At 40.2% G+C, this 18,255-nt stretch overlaps 1 protein-coding gene across 2 annotated transcripts in view; it reads right to left on the bottom strand.

Annotated features, from left to right (window-relative positions):
- Positions 1–18,255, bottom strand: part of Ttc29 (tetratricopeptide repeat domain 29) — a 127,531-nt gene that overhangs the window by 44,865 nt on the left and 64,411 nt on the right. For both annotated transcript variants that reach the window (XM_042701819.1, XM_042701820.1), the window contains exon 8: positions 6,547–6,638. In XM_042701819.1, coding sequence (XP_042557753.1) covers positions 6,547–6,638 — 92 coding nt within the window. The remainder of the gene's footprint in view (positions 1–6,546; positions 6,639–18,255) is intronic.

Genomic DNA, 18,255 nt, shown 5'->3' with positions numbered 1-18,255 from the left:
CTGGTTTATTCTTCCAGCTTTCCTCAGCCTTGACAACTCAGATGTCACTAACCCCACACATACGAGTGTTCTATATTAGGGCAAAATGTTCTAAGTTCTAAGTTCTAGCAGAGTGCTTGACATATACCGGGCGTTTATATGCACTCGTGTGTGTGTGTGTGTGTGTGTGTGTGTGTGTGTATTATAGAGTTGAAAATTTGAGAAGTGAATTATGTCATACACATCAGAATTAAGTTTGAAGGTAAACTGTGAGATCCTCAGCTGTGGAATTTATGACTAAAGTTATTTCAATAACATCAAGAAAATTTGTGGAGTTAGCAAATACCCTCAACTACTTGAGTGTCTGAGGACTATGTCTCCTAACCTTGAAGACTCTGTCGACCCGATGATGAGGTAACTATTAATTCTATGCGAGGCGTTGAGCTTGATTTCACTGTTTCCCACTCTAGCATTCCAGGGGGTACTTCTCCAGATCTCACAAGGAAGCTCAAAGGAATTTGATGAATTAATGAAGGCCAATCTGGGTGAGCACCATGATCTCTAAGTATTTATATAAGCTGAAAATAATTGTAACAGGAGACATCTTTGAACTCGTAACGATCTGAAATAGCTAGCATGCGCATCAATTCACAGATGGCTTCTGTCTTCCTCCTCTGTCCTCTCCTGGGTTTCCAAACCATAGATCTAGAGTCACTGCTCTTAAACACTCTCTTTTCTCTCCAAGTGTTCTCTCCTCTCCGGCCTCCAGCACACTCAGCCTGCCTCTCCTCTTTCATTTCTAGATCACTTAGCATGACCTGTGGCCTCTGCCCACGCAAAGCTGGCTCTTTCCAGAGCTCTGCCAGGGCTTTGCTCTCTCCCCAGACAATGCTTCCTGTAGGAAGTGTCAGAGACTTTCCATGGTGTGACCTAACTGCTAGGTGCTAATGCTTGGGAAATCTATTTCTGGCCTTGATTTCTCCTGTATTTTAGACCTAATTTCTCAGCTGTTCTTAGTGTACAACAGAACAAGTCTCTCCCAGTGGTTGTCTTCCAGGGTGATGCTGAGGGACAGGTTCATGGACTACTGCTTCAGGAGCAAACTCCATCAGAGTGTTTGTAGATGACTTAGTAAATTTTGTCCACAAATGGTATTACACATAACTTTTTTTTTCCTGTTTTTAAATGTGACTACACATTCTTTGGGCTATTTCAGAAACTCAAATTGACCTCTCAAAAATATGTTGAGACTATTCAAAATAGTTTAACAGAAGAAGTAAGTCAGAAACATTTCCACAGGAGTTTATTTGAAACTTATAGCTGCATGGTTAAGGATGTTGATTTGCCTAACATCGCAAGATTTTCATAAACTGAGGTATATTTGTAAATAAACCATGTTACTATGGACATTAGAAAGAACTAGGTGTGAATCTCAGCTTGGTTTCTCAGATAAAGATCTTGATCATGTTACAGTTAAGACCACAACAACCACAAAATGCAAAAAATTCAGTGAATAGCAACTACAAAAATGATACAATTATTGCTAGAGAGGGAGCTTTTTAAAAATTTCCCAAAGGAATGACAGAACTCCCAAACATCCCAAATTATTTTAGATTGCTCTAAAAGCAATACTACAGTAAATCCTTCTATTACAAATCATATGCTGCAGTCAGCAAATGCATAGCCCTATAGCCAGCAAAGTCATTCATATAGCAACTGAAATATAAACAATGAATGTTGGTGGGTCAAAGATGGATGTAGAAGCTAGTCTTCCCTCAGAAGAGGAGAAAAATCAAACATTTTCCTACAGAAAGGCTACCGATTATTTGTGCAAGTTCAAGGCCAAGGTTAAAATGTTACACCAATATCAATGCCCGCCTTTCTATATGCAGTGCACAGGTGCAGCTGGAACAGCATATTATAAGGTATAATCATTAAATTCATTCAACCAGACCTTAGAGAGTTAAAAACATATATTCTGAGGAACAGGACTCTTCGGTCCAAAGAATGAGAATGAAACAGTGCAGAATATTTGTGTATCAAGGTGATTTGAGTTTCCAACTGGGGACCCGGAACTGTTAACACCCAGGTCCCCTGACAACTGTCCAATTATGTATATCACACTTGGCCTACTGTTTGCCCTAGAAGTAATCAATAAAGGATTTGGTTGAGTGAACATAGATTTTGGCTGAACCAATGCATGAAAACTTAATCATTTACTCAGGGAGCAGAAATCAAATAGGGCAGATATGGAACAGTCACCGAGGGGTTGGTTGATTGTCCCACTAAGTTTGTGGGCCACAGATGAAAGTCATCAGGCAAATGGGATCGGTGACGGGAGAAAATGTAAAAAAGCCGTTCTTCATTTCACGAATTAATAGGGATGTTTTCATGTAGTTTGGAGGTCATTTTTCGGAAATCTCGCATCAAAGCCTGGATGCTCCATTTTAAAGAATCTATATAAAATTACTAGGGCATGTCACTCCTCTCAAGAAAGAGGAAATTAATTTTCAGCTATAACAGAGAGGTAATTTTCACCCTTGAAACTTTGTACTGATTGATTTAAAGATTTCCACTGTGGAAAGTTTTCCAGGAAATAATTTAACTCGAGTTTGCAAGAAAATTTACAGTTGGTATGAAAGAAACCCAGAGGAGGGTCTTGAGACCACCGTGTCTCCAACACATTTTTTTCTTTCTTGGTGGCATTTAGATTTTCTCAAGTAGTTGTCCTGATTGGGTTGAGGAGTCATGGCATTTCATTAAATGAGTTACTTCAATAAATGAGAATATACATGAATGTGTGAATGTGTGTGTGTGTGTGTGTATGTGTGTGTAAAAAAATTGAGGCATTACTTTCTGCATTTACTTAGACTGTCCATGTAGGAATAATATTTACTTGGTAGATTTTTCAATTCACCTTTCCTTTGTTCATCAGGTATAATTCTGGTGTTTGAATAGTAATGTCATAAAGCAATTTTTAGGAAGTCAACTACAGTCCTCCACTCTACCAGCTGAGCTATCGAAAGGATGTGTCATAACACCACTTCTTCCCCTATACCCTCACTTGTATTCCAAGTAAGGAGGAAAAAGACACCGTAAATACTGATTTTCTTTTATATTTAAACCCTGTGCAGTGAATGTTATTCAGGTCAATAGCAAAAACAGCATGACTTGTTCACTGTTCAAGCCTTTCTTAGTAGCTAACACAGGATCTACATCTAGCGTCCACCAATGAGCAACTCCATATGACCAAATTCTCAATCTGGAGATAAGGGGCTGTGTTTTTCAATTGAGGGCTTACAATAAATTCTCATAACCATTTTAGAAGCTTCCAGCCTTAGAGCGAATTCACCTCTCATGCACGCTCAGCTGACAGCCCTCGCCACACTTATCCTAGTCATGGCCATCCTCTTCCATTTCACTTAAGGAGATAAAATATGTTTATAGAGATGGGGCTACCATTAGTAAACTGGTACAATTGCTTGGGTTAGGAAAAAGAGATTTAGAGGTGATGCTAACCTTCACACACAACTTGATTTTTTTTTTTTTTTTTTTACCTTCCACTACTGTAATTTCAACTATTTGGGCTGTGTTGTTTTGTTTAGTTTTGTTTTTTTGTTTTGTTTGTTTTTCACTGGCTGGTAATCTGAGAGCAGTTTAGGACTATGAAAGAGATAATGCGTGTGTGTGTGCGCGCGTGTGCGCATGTGTGCGTGTGCGTGTGTGTGTGTGTGTGTGTGTGTGTGTGTGTGAACAGATGTTTAGTGAAGAATGTCAGACCCTTGAAGCCACATTTTCTAAATATGAGCACAAAATTCATATCCAAGGACTTGCTTATTTCATAGGCTCGGTTCAATAAAGTGTCTCTGATAGCCAAGTGGGGGCCATCTACCTATATGGAATTTGGGGTTTTGAAACATTTGCCAGTCAGCAGATCATAATTTTGAATTCCTTGCACAGGTAGTAAGAGAATACCAGTGTTCCCTATAGCCAACCATGGGGCCCAATGGCAGGTTTGCAGTGGATGGCTTAGAGCGTTGAGAACTTTCCCCTGGGCCTCAGAAGGAGCAAGCTCACACTCTGCTGTGGGTAACTGAACATTATGAAATTAACAACTCCTGTTTACCAAACCAAGCACTGACAGCCTGATTGTTCATTAGTAGAAGGCAATGTTTGTAAGTGGGATTAGCTTCTCTTAGGTAAAAAAGGGGAGGAGGGAATAGAGACCAATCTTCTAGCTCTGTTACATGTTTGCCCCTAAGGCAAGATGCTGGGCTATTGAGTTTGGTTGGACGAGAATTGTCCCCATTCCTAAGAAACACACACTGGACGTCCTGATCTATCAGATAGTGCTGTATCCTTCCCCTCTCCCAACGCCAAATAATACCCCAGCAGCCAAAATGAAAGATTAGCTGATGCTGTCACACGTTTATCTGATAATTGCTTAACTGGATAGAAAGAATTCAAATTTTGGAGTATGTGACTAAAATATTCCAGATGAGATACAAAGTGAACAAATGAGAATGACTTGAAACCAACCTCATGTCTCCAGAAGTTTCTTTTTCTTTTTGCTGGTCCTGGGGCTTGAACTCTGGGAATGGGCACTGTCCTTGAGCTTTTGCTCAAGGACACTTAAGCCACAGTACCACTTCTGGCCTCTCCTGAGTTTTTGTTGGAGAGAAGAGTCTCAGAACTTACTGGCCTGGACTGTCTTTGAACTGCAATCCTCAGATCGCAGCCTTCTGAGTAGCTAGGATTACAGGCTTGAGCCACTGGTACCCGGCTTAGAAGTTTCTAAAGTAAATACGAACACCATCAGCAACAAAAGGGGCCTTCTAGAATTTGTCCTTGGACATAGTAAGTACTTAGTATTTCTAAAAGAAAAGACATATTTCCCCTGGAGTTTTACTCTTTAGTTTTTTATAAAACATTTTGTATTAGCATATGGCAGTTGTACAAGGGAGTCTGTGATGTTTTCATATATGTGTAAAATGGACCTATCCTGATCAAATTCACCTCCTCTATCATGTTCCCTCATCTCCACTCTCTGCTTCTTGACAAAATTACAACAGGTTTCACTGTTCTGTTTCCACACATGCCTATAGTAACCATATTAACACCCACCAGAACCTGCTCTACACTATCATCATTCACTTTGTTTTAATGAATACTAATTGTACAAAAAAGGGATTTTACCGAGACATTTTGCACATGCCTACAGTAGAACTGTCTCTTTAGATTTGTGAGGACATATGGAAATACCATTTTATAAAAATTATAAACAACTTTATTATTTATTTATTTACTGCTCTGCACACCGAGCTCAGCTTTATCACCCCAAAACATGATGTTGACTCCATTCATTTTCTACTAACTTGCAGCAGTGATAACAAGTATTTAATAATCATAATTTAATAAAAATCAACTACACCAAAGAGCACAGAGCTGATTTGCCCCAAATAGACATGAACCTGAATACTTACCAATCCTTTATTTCAATTTCAACTTTGCATTTTAGAAAGGAATAGCTGGGCTGCTGTTCTGGGAACTGCACCATCTTTGTTTGGGGGGCTACAACGCTCCCTGGTTGCTTGCCTTTCTTAGCAGTGGCTCGCCCTTCTTTTCTGAAGTAAATATCTATATCCCTTTGTATCTATATATCTATCTTCCCAAACCACTTATCCAGCCATGACTGGGTTTTATTTTGTCTTTCTTAGGGTGCCTTCCATGTTATCAGCAGTGATTATAAACAGTGATTACTATGTTAGCAGTGGAAGTCCTTTAATAATCCCACTTTCAACCTGCTAGGCACTTCAATATACACATGGGAGGAAATTTGGAGTTGACACAATCTTTATCTATTACTGCTATGACTTGAAACACTGGAACACAAGCCCTTGCCTTGAACAACTTATCGTTATTCTACCTTGGCTTAAGTCTGGTTGCTACACAATGGATGATGCAATGGGACATAACAACAACTACAAAATAACAGGCGAGGGGGAATCATTTATTTTTCCATCAACCACTATGCCACCAGAAGTTGTTCATGTGCATTTTGATCATCTTCTATTTTAAATGAAATTGGGAAGATTGGATTTTTTCCACCCAACTGTGTATCTAGACATGCTCAAAGGAGAGATGTCTTAATGGATGAATCATGGTTGAAACAAATGGAAAGTTTCCTCCAAGTGGAGCCCTGGAAAGGTTATGGCAGCCAGAGCTACTGAAGCATACAAGGCAGTGCACTGTGTGTTCTGGGCTGTCTTAACCTGGGAGCTGTGACCTGATTTCTACCCTCGCCACTTGCATCCAAGGTCACGGTTAAACTTACAAAAAAAAAAAAAAAACATTGAAAATAATCTGAAGGAAGAGTAAAAAGGAGCTTGATGCGTCTTTTAAAATACCATATTGGTTTAAAATAACTTATGAAGAAAGGGTCACTTAAGAAGGACACTGCTTAAAATTTAAGCAAGCAGTAATGGAAAGCGACAGACCTCAAACAATTTAAGTGTTTCACGGTTGGGTGAATTCACAGTGACAGCAAGCAGGGGTGCGCTAACTTACCACTGCAGGACCTTGGCTATTGCCTCATAGGCTCTCCCAAGGCTGAGATCATCGTCCTGTTCGGTAGAGATTTGGCTGTAGGTGTTCAGGTCCTAGGGAGAGAAATACATATTGAACAGAGCCCGCCCCCTTCCACTGATGGTTCCTTTCATAACAGAAGAGACTGAGATTAACAGTTGTTTTTAATGTCTCGATGAAATGTCTTTTTTTCTTGATTAAAAATTCATGTTGGCTCAGTTTATTTTTATCTATAGTATAACATGTACCATGGCAATCTCTTTGAGCCATGACAGTGAGGTCTTACTTTGGTAAAAATAATGATTCTCTTGCACCATCCCAAATCTGCCAATGTATAAAACTTAGGTGTGAATAAATAATTGAATGGCTTCCAACATTATTTTAAAAGATGGGACTATTAGCTAAGGTAATATAAGGCTGATTATAATGTTCTACAATGCTAGTTTACATATCACTTTTCTTTCTATAAATAGTGATTTGAAGAGCATGAATTTAAGTGACAGGCATTCCTAAATCTATCATTTTATTAGATTCATAGCTCATCATGAGGATATTGTGTGATGAACACTAAAAATATTTCATACAAATGTACTTGATTACCACCAATCTCCTCAATAATCACAAGATTACAGCTGCCACAGCCAAACATATGATGTTAATTTAATTTAATACTGACATCATCTGCACGCTATAATTTTCCTCTTTTCTATTCCCCCCTCCCCTTGCAAAGGCCACAAGGGGGAAAAATATACATAAAACAAAATCCCTTTCCTTTCTTCCTTTATCTTGACTTGACCCAACCTATTACACACATGAGGACACAGGAAATCTCCAAAGACCTCTATGGAAATCTGTTCTGCGCATCTTCTAAGAAAGAATTGCTGAAAGTCATTTGATGGTATTTGAGGGGAGCCAGTGGGGGGAGGGGCCCATATGGGCCCTGTGTACTAATGACTGCCTGCTTAGATAGCCTAGAAGGCTTATGTATTAGGGCAGGACTGCAATCACCTTTACTTTTCTAAACTTAACATGTGGGAAATAATTTTAGGGAGATCAGGGTGCTATCTCATAAAAATTGTTTTTAATGTGGTTTCCTTCCATGTAATACTGATGTTAACATTTACTCATGGGTGTATATTAACCCTACTAACTCCAAACTCATTTCTACTAAGCCTGCAATGGTAAAAATTTAAAAAAAAATTAGTCAGTTTTAATGCGCAAATAATAATTGTGCCTAATTTACATTTTAGAGTCAGTCAAGCAGAGATTAAAATGCTCATTGCCTCTCTAACTTGTTTTTTTTATTTTCTAAACTTCAAAAGGTAGTATGAGGGTGGGGGGGGTCATAATTTAATATTCCCATCCAAGTGGACTGTAAGCCAAAGAAACCTTTCCTCCCTTCAGGCTGTTTATGAAAGGCATGCTGTGACAGGTCTTTCTGTCACATCAGCAAAAGTTTAGCACAACTTTTGTACCTACTATTTATAGTAGGTAAGGTATTACCTACAAATTAATAGGCATTGATCGACACAAATCAACTTGAAAAATTAAAGAGTAGAATCGATTTTACAAGTAATACTTCAAGTGAGAAAATGCAGTGTGGAATGTTGAAGTATTGTTAAGCCATTCTGTGTGTTAGAAGCAAATCTATCATCTGGTTGTTTAAAATCTATCATTGCAAATCAAAGAGAGGCGAGAATAAAGAACCCCAAGGTATAAAATATTTTGATTGAAAAAACATGTATCTTTAGAGTTTATAGTCAGTGGATGTAATAGACCTGTGCTAAAAGGGAGAGGGTGCCACTGAGTTAGCATGACACCATGTAAACTTCAAAGTGCCTGCAGCCATCAATAGTGAAAAAGTCACCAAAGTTGGAAAAGTCAGTTCATAATAATCACTGAGTGCTCCCTACCTCGGGACCCAACCTCCCAATAACTCCAATGAGCAGTGAAGATGCAGCTTTGAAAACAATTTCACTAGGCTTTGAAATGAAATCAGTATACTTGGGGAAACTTTTACACATAATATCCAGGTCCTTAAAATGAGATAAATACTGTTGGCCTCTATAAACCAAACTTGAAGTATAGTCAACATTGAAAATGAACATGTGCAAAATGTTTGGAAGAATTAGTTGCTGTAAAAGCAAGTTGTAAAGTTCATCAATTTCTTTATTCAATAGCTTTCAGGTAGACATTGTATTTAAGTCAAGATTTTTACCTGCCAAGAATCTGAATAGGATACCTATCTGCCTATCTATTCTCTTTCATCTATCTATCTATCTATCTTCCTACCTAGCTATCATCTATCTACAAGACAGAGAGTAGAAAAGTATCTTTCTAAGAAGAATAAGAATTGAAACTGGATTGGAATAAATTTTGTGCTTGAGCTTTAGCATATTTAAGGAGAAAACAAAGAAATTCTTGGGTCTAATACAATTAGCATTTGATTATTTCCTTTTAATGTATGTAACTACTAGTTTACACAGAACAAAAAAGACAACAGACTTTTGGAAGAAAAGACAGTAGCCTGGTGTTTATCTCTCCTTCTGTCTTTTATTGACCCCATTGCACTTCTTCATTTTAGAGAAGATTAAAACACAAACAATTGCAGCAATCATGGCCCTGATGCTCACACTTACAAACTTAGTTTAAACCTCTTGGATGATTATCATGCCACACTTAACTTTGCCAAATTGGACAGAAAACTCCTCAGTACAGCTGGCCACTTTAAGACAACATTGTTCCAGCTCATTTGTTTTAAAGACAATTAAAGGTAATTGTAGAGTCACATGAAGTCATAGGAAATAATGATGAGAGAATCTGTATACACTTCACCCAGTGTCGCCAGGTCATGACTTCCCACATGTCTACACAATGGTATTGCATCCAGGAAACGGGCAATGGTGCAATCCATCAATCCCACTCAAAGTACAGCAGTTTTACACACTTCCTTGTATATGTGGGTATGTTTTATGCTATTTTATTATATGTGTATCCATTCATGTGATTAAAAGTTCAAAACACAGAGATTTCCACTACACAGTTCCTCCGTGCCACCCTTCCCATTCCCAGTTCATTTTTCATTTTTCTGCTTAGAAGAGGGGGTAGGGGAAGAAAAGAGAATGACAGAGAAATAGTTTGGTTCTTTTTCTTGAATGAAAAGTCTGCCTTGTGAAACCCATTGAAATATTTGGCATCTGTTCCCTACTCTTGTGGTGTATCTGCTTTAGTCTGGCTATTTGTAGTTCCCCAGCGAAATATCCCCAGCTAAGAAACAGAAAGAAACCAGTGGGTTAAACTCATTCATACTTCCATGTGAATGATTCAGGCATCACTATGTCTGCCAGAGAAACTTTCAGCTTCAAAAAGAAAGAGCCATTTCCTTGGTATTTTATGTAATCTAACAAATACAACTTCCTTCCATCCCTCCCTTCCTCCCTCCCTTGCTACCTTCTTTCCTTCCTTCCCTTCTGTCCCTTCCCTCCTCCTTTCCCTCCCTTCTTCTTTTCCTCTATTTCTGTACCTTCAGGAGAAAGATTAGATCAGATGCCACACCTCTACAGGTAACTTCTTCTGTTGTCATTGCCTCTTGTTATTATTCTTTTTAGAACTTCAGCTGGGAAGGTGGATCAGTGGTAGAGCGCTTGCCTTGCATGCATGAGGCCCTGGGTTTGATTCATCAGCACCACATAAGCAGGGGAAAAAAAAGCTGGAAGTGGCGCTGTGGCTCAAGTGGTAGAGTGTTAGCCTTGAGCTGAAGAGCTGAGGGACAGCGCCCAGACCCTGAGTTCAGGCCCACAACCGGACCCCCCCCCCCAAAAAAAGATTAATAATAGAACTTCAGAACTAGTGTGCCATGCAAGGGACTCTTCCAGTCCACTGTATTAGGTGTGACAGCTAGATATAAAATTGTGTCTCTACTTCTAAATGCATTACTCCTTAAGAGAATAAAACTTACAGTCATTAAAAGGGCTATAAAAATGGAGTCCAAAGATGTAGAATATTTATGTATGTCATTACGTAGATGTTGAGTGTTCTCTAGAGGATAAGCCTTGCTGTAGGTCCTAGAACCTAGAAGATTCCCTGCCCTTTGTAACCAACATTGCATTTGGACAAAGAGGAGACAATTGGCAAGAATATATATATATATATATGCAAGCAAGCAAGCAGATTTCAAACTCATAAGCTTAAAAAAATACAGCCAGGAGTGGCTCATGTGAAAAGAGAAACCCAATAAACTTTAAAAGGATTGGGCCAATAGTATGGGGGTGGGGGGGAAGGTTGAACAAATGTTTGGAGATGAGAACAAATAGTACAAAGCAAAGAAAAGGCGTTTATCAGGATACAGAGAAGTGACACTTTTCAACAGAAAAGCTTGCTGTAAGTGACATGCTTTCAAATTTTAATTACAAAGATTTGCTTATTGTTGGGACGGCAAGGTAGGTCATCCATTTCCATCCTGTTTATTCTGCATGCACAAAAATACCTAGGCCTCTACAAAATTGTTCTGGTACTTCCTGGGAAGTAAGCATGTTTGGTCACATTCAAGATGGTCTGGCGAGCTGTCTTCTTTCCCAGTATCCCAAGTTTTCAAATATCATGTGCCTCCTGAATGGAGAAGAAATATTTTGCTTTTTCCTCCTGGCCCCTCACTGTACATGCACAATCGATACACACTACCAGATTACCCAGGCCAGGGACTCGAAGCTTCAGTGGCTTTGACCACCATCATTCCTATGTGAAGACAATCCGCAGATGTACTATATGAAGTAAGTTCTAGAATCTAGCTTCTTTGAAATGGCCATATTGAAGCCGGAAGTGGTGCTGTGGCTCAAATGGTAGAGCACTTGCCTTGAGCTGAAGAGCTGAGGGACAGTGCCCAGGCCCAGAGTTCAGGCCCCACAACCAACAAAAAAAGAAATGTGAATTATAAATTTAGATCCTTCTTTGCTTCCTCTTTTAGATATATATTTTCTCTCTATGTTCCTTTCCCCGTTACCCCACCCACACCCCACTTTCTTGCTTAGTTGAATTCAGTCATGACTCCTACACTAAGGTCAAGGACCAGGCATTGGAAGGGCCTCAAGGGATAATTATCCAAATATACCTGTGGATGTCCAACTTTTATCCAAGTATCATAGGTGAGGGCAGGTCACCTACTGAGCTGAGTGATGGGTTAAGTAACAGAACCTCTCTGAGCCCATTTTCCCTGATGGAAAAATCTACATTAACAAAGCCTGCCTTGGGAGGATGTTACACGTTCTAACCGGATGTGTATGTTCAAATATACTTGCAGAGTAAGGAGCCGACTGAAGCCATGACTTAAGTTTTCCCTAGTGTTATATACCCTATCAGTTCTCACATGAGACTTGTTTTGACCCTGCTGAGGTGTATCTGGTGACACTTCAGGTTGTTATAATGGCGATTGTGGTGTTCATGACTGGCATGTCGTGGGTTAAGACCAGGGATGCTAGTAACCCCCTCCAATGCATACATACCACCCCCATAGCAAAGAGTTATCAAGCAATGCCACTATTGAGAAACTCTGATCTAGCCTTCGCTTGAACAATTTTCCTGATTGGAACCTCTTCCCCTGGGAGACAAGCCACTCAATCACTGGAGACCGACACGAGACAACTATTGGTTAAGTTGAGGCAAGATCTGTAACTCCCACCTGCTAGCCAAGATGGTGTATTGTAGGGCAACAAGACAAACCTGTCCATCTCCATGTCACAATTCTTCTAATATTATACTTCTAATGTTACACTCATAAAACTATGTAGGATGCTCTGGAACAAGCAGGAAGGAAACCCAACAGCTTTAGCTACCTTCAAACACTTCAAACACTAGTGTGAGTGTACCAGGAGAATCTAAACAAGCCTACCAGGGTCAAAAATCATCTATAAAATAATACATGGCATCCAACATATTTGTCTCTAAACAAGACATTACAAGGGCTGAGGGAGCATTGTTTTTAACCTCCTCTCTCCTTGCCCACCGTAAAAGGAAGTCCAGCTAATATTTTGCCACAAACCCTTAGCCCAAATACCAGATCAGGTTGTTTACTAACAAAAGTCCTGTGTCGCTCTCAATGTATAGTACCTTACCTGGATGCAGTGAAAAAGGTATCAATATAAATTTATAGTTGTGCAATAGTGTAGAAATAATTTTAAAACATCAAGTTTGCCATCTTGTGCTTGAAATCATTGTCAAATCTTATTGGAAATACATTTATTCTGATTTCTGGCAATCCAGCCCCCTGAGCCTTTTCACAGTTGGTGAGCAGAGAGGGTATTTCTGCCTCATTTACAGTGTCTTAACAGGAGTCAGACAATCAACCACAACATTAGTTAAAGAAATCAGTGGCTAATGATTTTTGACAAGCTCTGCAGTTATCAGGCTGAGGGACGGACAAGGCAGGGTGGGCAGCATCAGCAATGGGGAGAATTTTATTCGAGCCAGCAATAGGCTTTGGGAAAAGATGAGGAAAATAGGGGTAAATAAAAATGCCCTCGCACCTCGGAGAGAGCCCTCATCTGCTTTTTTAAAAGAGAAGAATTCCAACACGCAATATGTACTGTGTGATCTTTTTGTGTGTGTGTGCAGATATGGGACCTTGAATGAACATGCAGGAAAATGGAGTGTGCCACTTTGTAAACTAGACAAAAGGATAAAACTATGATTTTTTGCAGCCTGGTGATGCTACCTTCTTAAGTTGAAAGCAGTCAACTTTACCCATTGGAGTGTGTACTCTTTGTTCTGGAAATCTCACACTCGCCACTCAGACCATCTGCTATGTGTTGACAGCTAACACTGCCCAATGTGTACAGTGGAGGCTGCACCTTCTTGGGCACAGAAGGGCTGAGTGTGGGGAAGAATGGAAGGGGTGACATTGATCGACATGCACTGTACTCATAAATAGACATGCTGAATAGAAACTCCAGGATACAATTACTGCCAGATAATGAAAAATAAGTTTGAAAAAGAAAGAGCTATATGTTCACAAAAACATGAATTCTAGTTTCTCCTGGGCCATACCTCAGCATGGGGCCTTGGTCAAGTCTCCTGTTCTCTTGTGCTTTAGTTTTTAATTCTGGACTATGATCAGGTTGGATCAAATGGCCTAGGATTCGCCCTTCTTAACTATGCCTTGAATTTTAAGAAATCATAATCCACTTTGATATATTTAGTAATTTAAAATATGCTTAGTTGTTTTGAATAATTTATCTTTGGCTTAGAAAATCCTTATCCATTTATTTATTTTTTTCTTTAAACTTTTTGTAAGGAACAAAATGAATCATCTCAGTAATACATTTTTTTTTGTCAGTTATGCGGCTTGAACTCAGAGCCTGGGCACTATCCCTGGGCTTTATTGCTCAAGGCTAGAGCTCTACTATATTGAGCCATAGCACCCCTTTCCAGTTTCCTATTGGCTAACTGGATACAAGAGTCTCATTGTCTCTCCTGCCTGGTCGGGCTTCAAACTGTGGTCCTCAGGTCTCAAAGCCATTACAGATGTGAGCCACTAGCACCCAGCAATAATAGAATTGGTATTTTCCCATTTTCGTCTCATCTGAGAACTCTTGCATATTCTTAGAAGAACTGCTTTTTAAAATATGTGCCTACAGTGGAATAAATGGCAGCTAGTAGGGAGAGTTAAATTTATAAGGCTAATTAGTTAATACTAAGCAAATGATGGAGTGACCAAGGAACTTCAAAAATAGCAAATTTTTGTTTTGCAATCAGAAATTTTTAAGCATTCAATGAGGATTCAAGATTGCTTTTATATTGCATAGCCTGAGTTAGAACCATGAACTCAACCTACCCATAGAAAAACCAAGCAACTTGAGGGGGTGGGGTAGGAGGTTGGGGTAGATGAGGGGTGGGGAGAGCGATGGAAAGGGTGACACACTGATTAAGATGCTCTGTACTAAGTGATGTGTTGAAATGAAACCTTGTTGTGCAATTACACTCCCCCACAAAAGCTTCAGGGAACCTTATGTTAAAAACATATCATGTGGCTGTAAGGAGAGAAATATGTCTCAGGAAACTAAATTACTGGGGGCCAGTGGTCCACAACTGTAATCCTAGCTACTCAGGAGGCTGAGATAGCAGGCTCTCAGGGTTCAAAGCTGGCCTGGGCAGGAGAGTCCATGAGATCTTCTCTCCAATTAACAAAAAGCCAGAATTGGAGCTGTGGCTCAAGTGGTAGAGTGTCAGCCTTGAACTAAGAGGCTAAGGCATAGCACTCAGTACCAGCAAGCAAACAACTCCCCCTAAATCCAATATATACATACATCTCAAATTTTAAAATAATGACACACAATTCCACACATGGTTGATAAGTTTTTCTTGATGATTACAATCTATCATTCCACACTGCCATTTCTAAAATTGGTCATTGCTATTGTGTGTCATGGTAAAGAGAGACATATTTTAGAGCATCTTAACTCTAAATTTTTCATTGCTCCCTTCCATATTATAAATCAGAAAGCACAGAAATATTTATTTTAATGATAACAATAATAATAATTATTATTATTTTGTTGGCATGGGCTTGAACTCAGGCCCTGGGCACTGTCCCTGAGTTTTTTTGCTCAAGGCTAACACTCTACCAATCTGAGACACAGTTCCACTTCTGATTTTCTGGGGGTTAATTGGAGATAAGAGCCTCACAGACTTTCCTGTCCAGGCTGGCTTTGAGCCACGATCCTCAGATCTCAGCCTCTTGAGTAGCTAGGGTTACAGTTGGCGCCCAGTAGAGCATGGAAATATTCATAGTGAGTAACCAATCATAGTGTGAGTTATATTTATAGTTCCTCACTAGAAAAATTTCCCTGCTCTTAACCTCTTGCTGAGGAAGTCCTTTGGAGGTTTAGTTTTATATTTGGCTGTGAGGCCCTTGACCAAAAAGGGTAGTAAATTTATGGCCAGTCTAGCAACTGCAAGGTAGCCTGATATAAAAAGTTCTGTTCCCTGGAAGATTACAGTGATGAGTTCGCTCAGTCACAGCCTCCTAGGAAATTCAGTTGAGCCGTTAGTAATTATGGAAGTGAGGTGTTCAAATGTTAACAGACATCAGGAGAGCAGGCGAGACACCACAATAGGGTCAATCTATTGACTTGAGGCTGCTGAGGGTAATAAGCCAACAGCTCCTGGAGATTGTGGGTCCCAGAAGGTTCTAGAGCTGGGTGATGCCCCTATCTGCCACTCTCGGGAAAGCATAGGATTACGGTGATCTTTACAGTCCTCTCCCTTGTGTGATGTGATCTGAGTCTCTTCCTCAAACCTAAGGAATAAAACTGTGAAGAGAGAGAAAGTGACTGCCCACCACTAAAGTGGCAAAGAAATAACTTCAGACCTTTCTCCCTCTGTTTTTAGTGATGAACGACAATATGGGCTGGTTCTTCCCATGGTGATACAGTTTGGGCTAGGAAACGCTGGGCAAGTGCATGGTCCAATGGGAGGGGGAATGTTTTGAGTGTTTTGTGGGGTGTTGCTTTAACTAAGACATCTCAAACTTCATTTGGACATGAACCATGAGCACACAAAGTGAGCGATCCTGTTACACCTATGACAACAGTAATATCAAGTTGTTGTTACTCAGAGACACTAAAGGCAGTGGCATGCTGAATCAAAAGTGGTGCCAGTCAAACCCAGTGTGATTTGGATGCAGGTTGTCACTCATTTTTTCCCATGCTGAAATGTCAACACCTGTAACCTGTTGGAACCTGCTGGGCCCTTGCCTGCCTTGCTCCAGCCATACAGAGCATTCACTATTGGAATGACTGCAGGGCCCTGTTCTTCTGGGCCCTTGAACTTGTTGTAGACAAGGCCCATTGCTCACAATGTGTTCTCTCATCTCTGCCACTTTCAAGGCTTGTCCACATTCTGCTTCTTTTTTTTCTGTTCTGATTCTTAATACATTGCCATATAAACCTACTTGCTAATCTCTCTCTCTCTCTCTCCTCTTCCTCCTCCTCCCCCTCCTCATCCTCTTCCTCCTCTCTCTAATTAGATGGTAAGGACCCTGAGGATAGGGATCGTACCATACTTCCCATGGTACCTTCAGGATCCCTTATGTTACCACTGACTGCTGTTGAATGGATATGGTGGCCAACCTTGTGCTAGTAGCAGGGTATCTGTAGAGACATATATCGTAGCTGTAGTGCTGTACGTATTGGCTCTTGCCACCTATCTCAATAAAGGAAAACAGCTACATGGAACGTAAAGTGTATGAAATTTTTGATCCTCAACCAGTCTTGCAACCTTTTAAGGACCAGCAAACAAGTCAGTCTCCCAGAGAAGGACATACATGAGTTTCACAATGGTACAAGAACTCTCAAGGTAAACATGTGTTTGTTTGGTCTAGTCATTGGCTCAAACAAATAATGTTTTCTGTTATAAGCCCCAGTGGTCATTATGCTAAGGGAGCAAGAAGATCAGAGCCTAGAAATATAGAACATAGTCATGGTGTAGTGGGAAATGATTCTACCTTTCTGTGGATGCAAGACAAACCATTTCTCCCTTTTTTTTTAAACCCTGAATAATGTGAGAAAAATACATTTCCTGTCTCCATAGGTAACCAACAGAGGCCAATAATTATGCTGTGGAAATTACTAGCATCCTTCAAACTCAGAGGTATATACCCACCTCCCCTGCCTTTGTCCACCTTCAGTTCATGACATCTGACTCACAAGGAAGATGCTGGAATGTTCCATATTCTATCTAGGAGCTTTTAATAAGTACTGATGCTGAGTAGGTGTACATTATCTGCATGTACCCATTTACCATGAGGAGATTTCTCTCTTTCTTTGACATGATGCCACTATTTATACATAATCTCTCCTACTGGAATTTTTTCTCATTGAAGACCAGGTTCAATACAATTTCTTTCTGATTTCCCATTTTCAGAGATCCACAAAAGTATGGGAAGCATTTTGGCATTTGCTGTCTGTACGACGTGATGCTGTTTTGGTGGAAATGGTGATTCCTGGTTTAGATCTGTAGTATCATGCTTTTCTAGCAGGTCACACGAACATGATTATTTAAAGTAAAACACGGTAGAAAAAGGTGCGATCTAGATGCTTCCACAAAGGAGCAGCTTTGTGTGGTGCTCTTCATAAGAGGGACAGGAAAACCATTTCTGCGTCAGTTCTGTTCTGACAGCAGCAACAATGGGTGGCGTGGGATGCTGCCACGAGCTCCTCTCAAGCAGGATGTTATAACCACCCATGCTAAGTGTAAATAATAAATGGCTGGACTCTTCGGGGAGGTGCAGTGAGACAGATGAGGTTTTCTCTTTTTTTGGTACTTCTGTTGGGCCTCGACTACTCTTGGAATTCCCTCTGCTCCTCAGTAGAGTTTTGGCCTGACAATAAACAACAGTTTTGTACTTTATCTAAGCCCAGCCAGAAGGGGAGTTCAGCAAGCAAGCTTCTGCAGATGTTCACATCCAATAATCTATCCATAATTGATGAAACAGGGAGGTCAGATGTAATGGCTGCTGGTATTCCAGCAACAAATAAAATAGTTATTGACCAAACAAGCCAGTGTGGTGCAGCGCACCGAGTGGTGACAAGCGGGCCGGCAGGCGGGTGGGCAGGTGGGCAGGAGATGTGGCTGCAGCAGAAGCAAGGGAGGACAGCCCCGCTGCTCATCTGGAGAATCCCTCAGTGAGTCAGGCGGCAG

Source organism: Dipodomys spectabilis, unplaced genomic scaffold, assembly GCF_019054845.1.
Source record: "Dipodomys spectabilis isolate Male_0828 unplaced genomic scaffold, ASM1905484v1 ptg000297l, whole genome shotgun sequence".
In the NCBI taxonomy this organism is placed as follows: domain Eukaryota; kingdom Metazoa; phylum Chordata; class Mammalia; order Rodentia; family Heteromyidae; genus Dipodomys; species Dipodomys spectabilis.
Note: the sequence above shows the minus strand (reverse complement) of the source record. Positions and strands in the feature narration are given on the sequence as shown.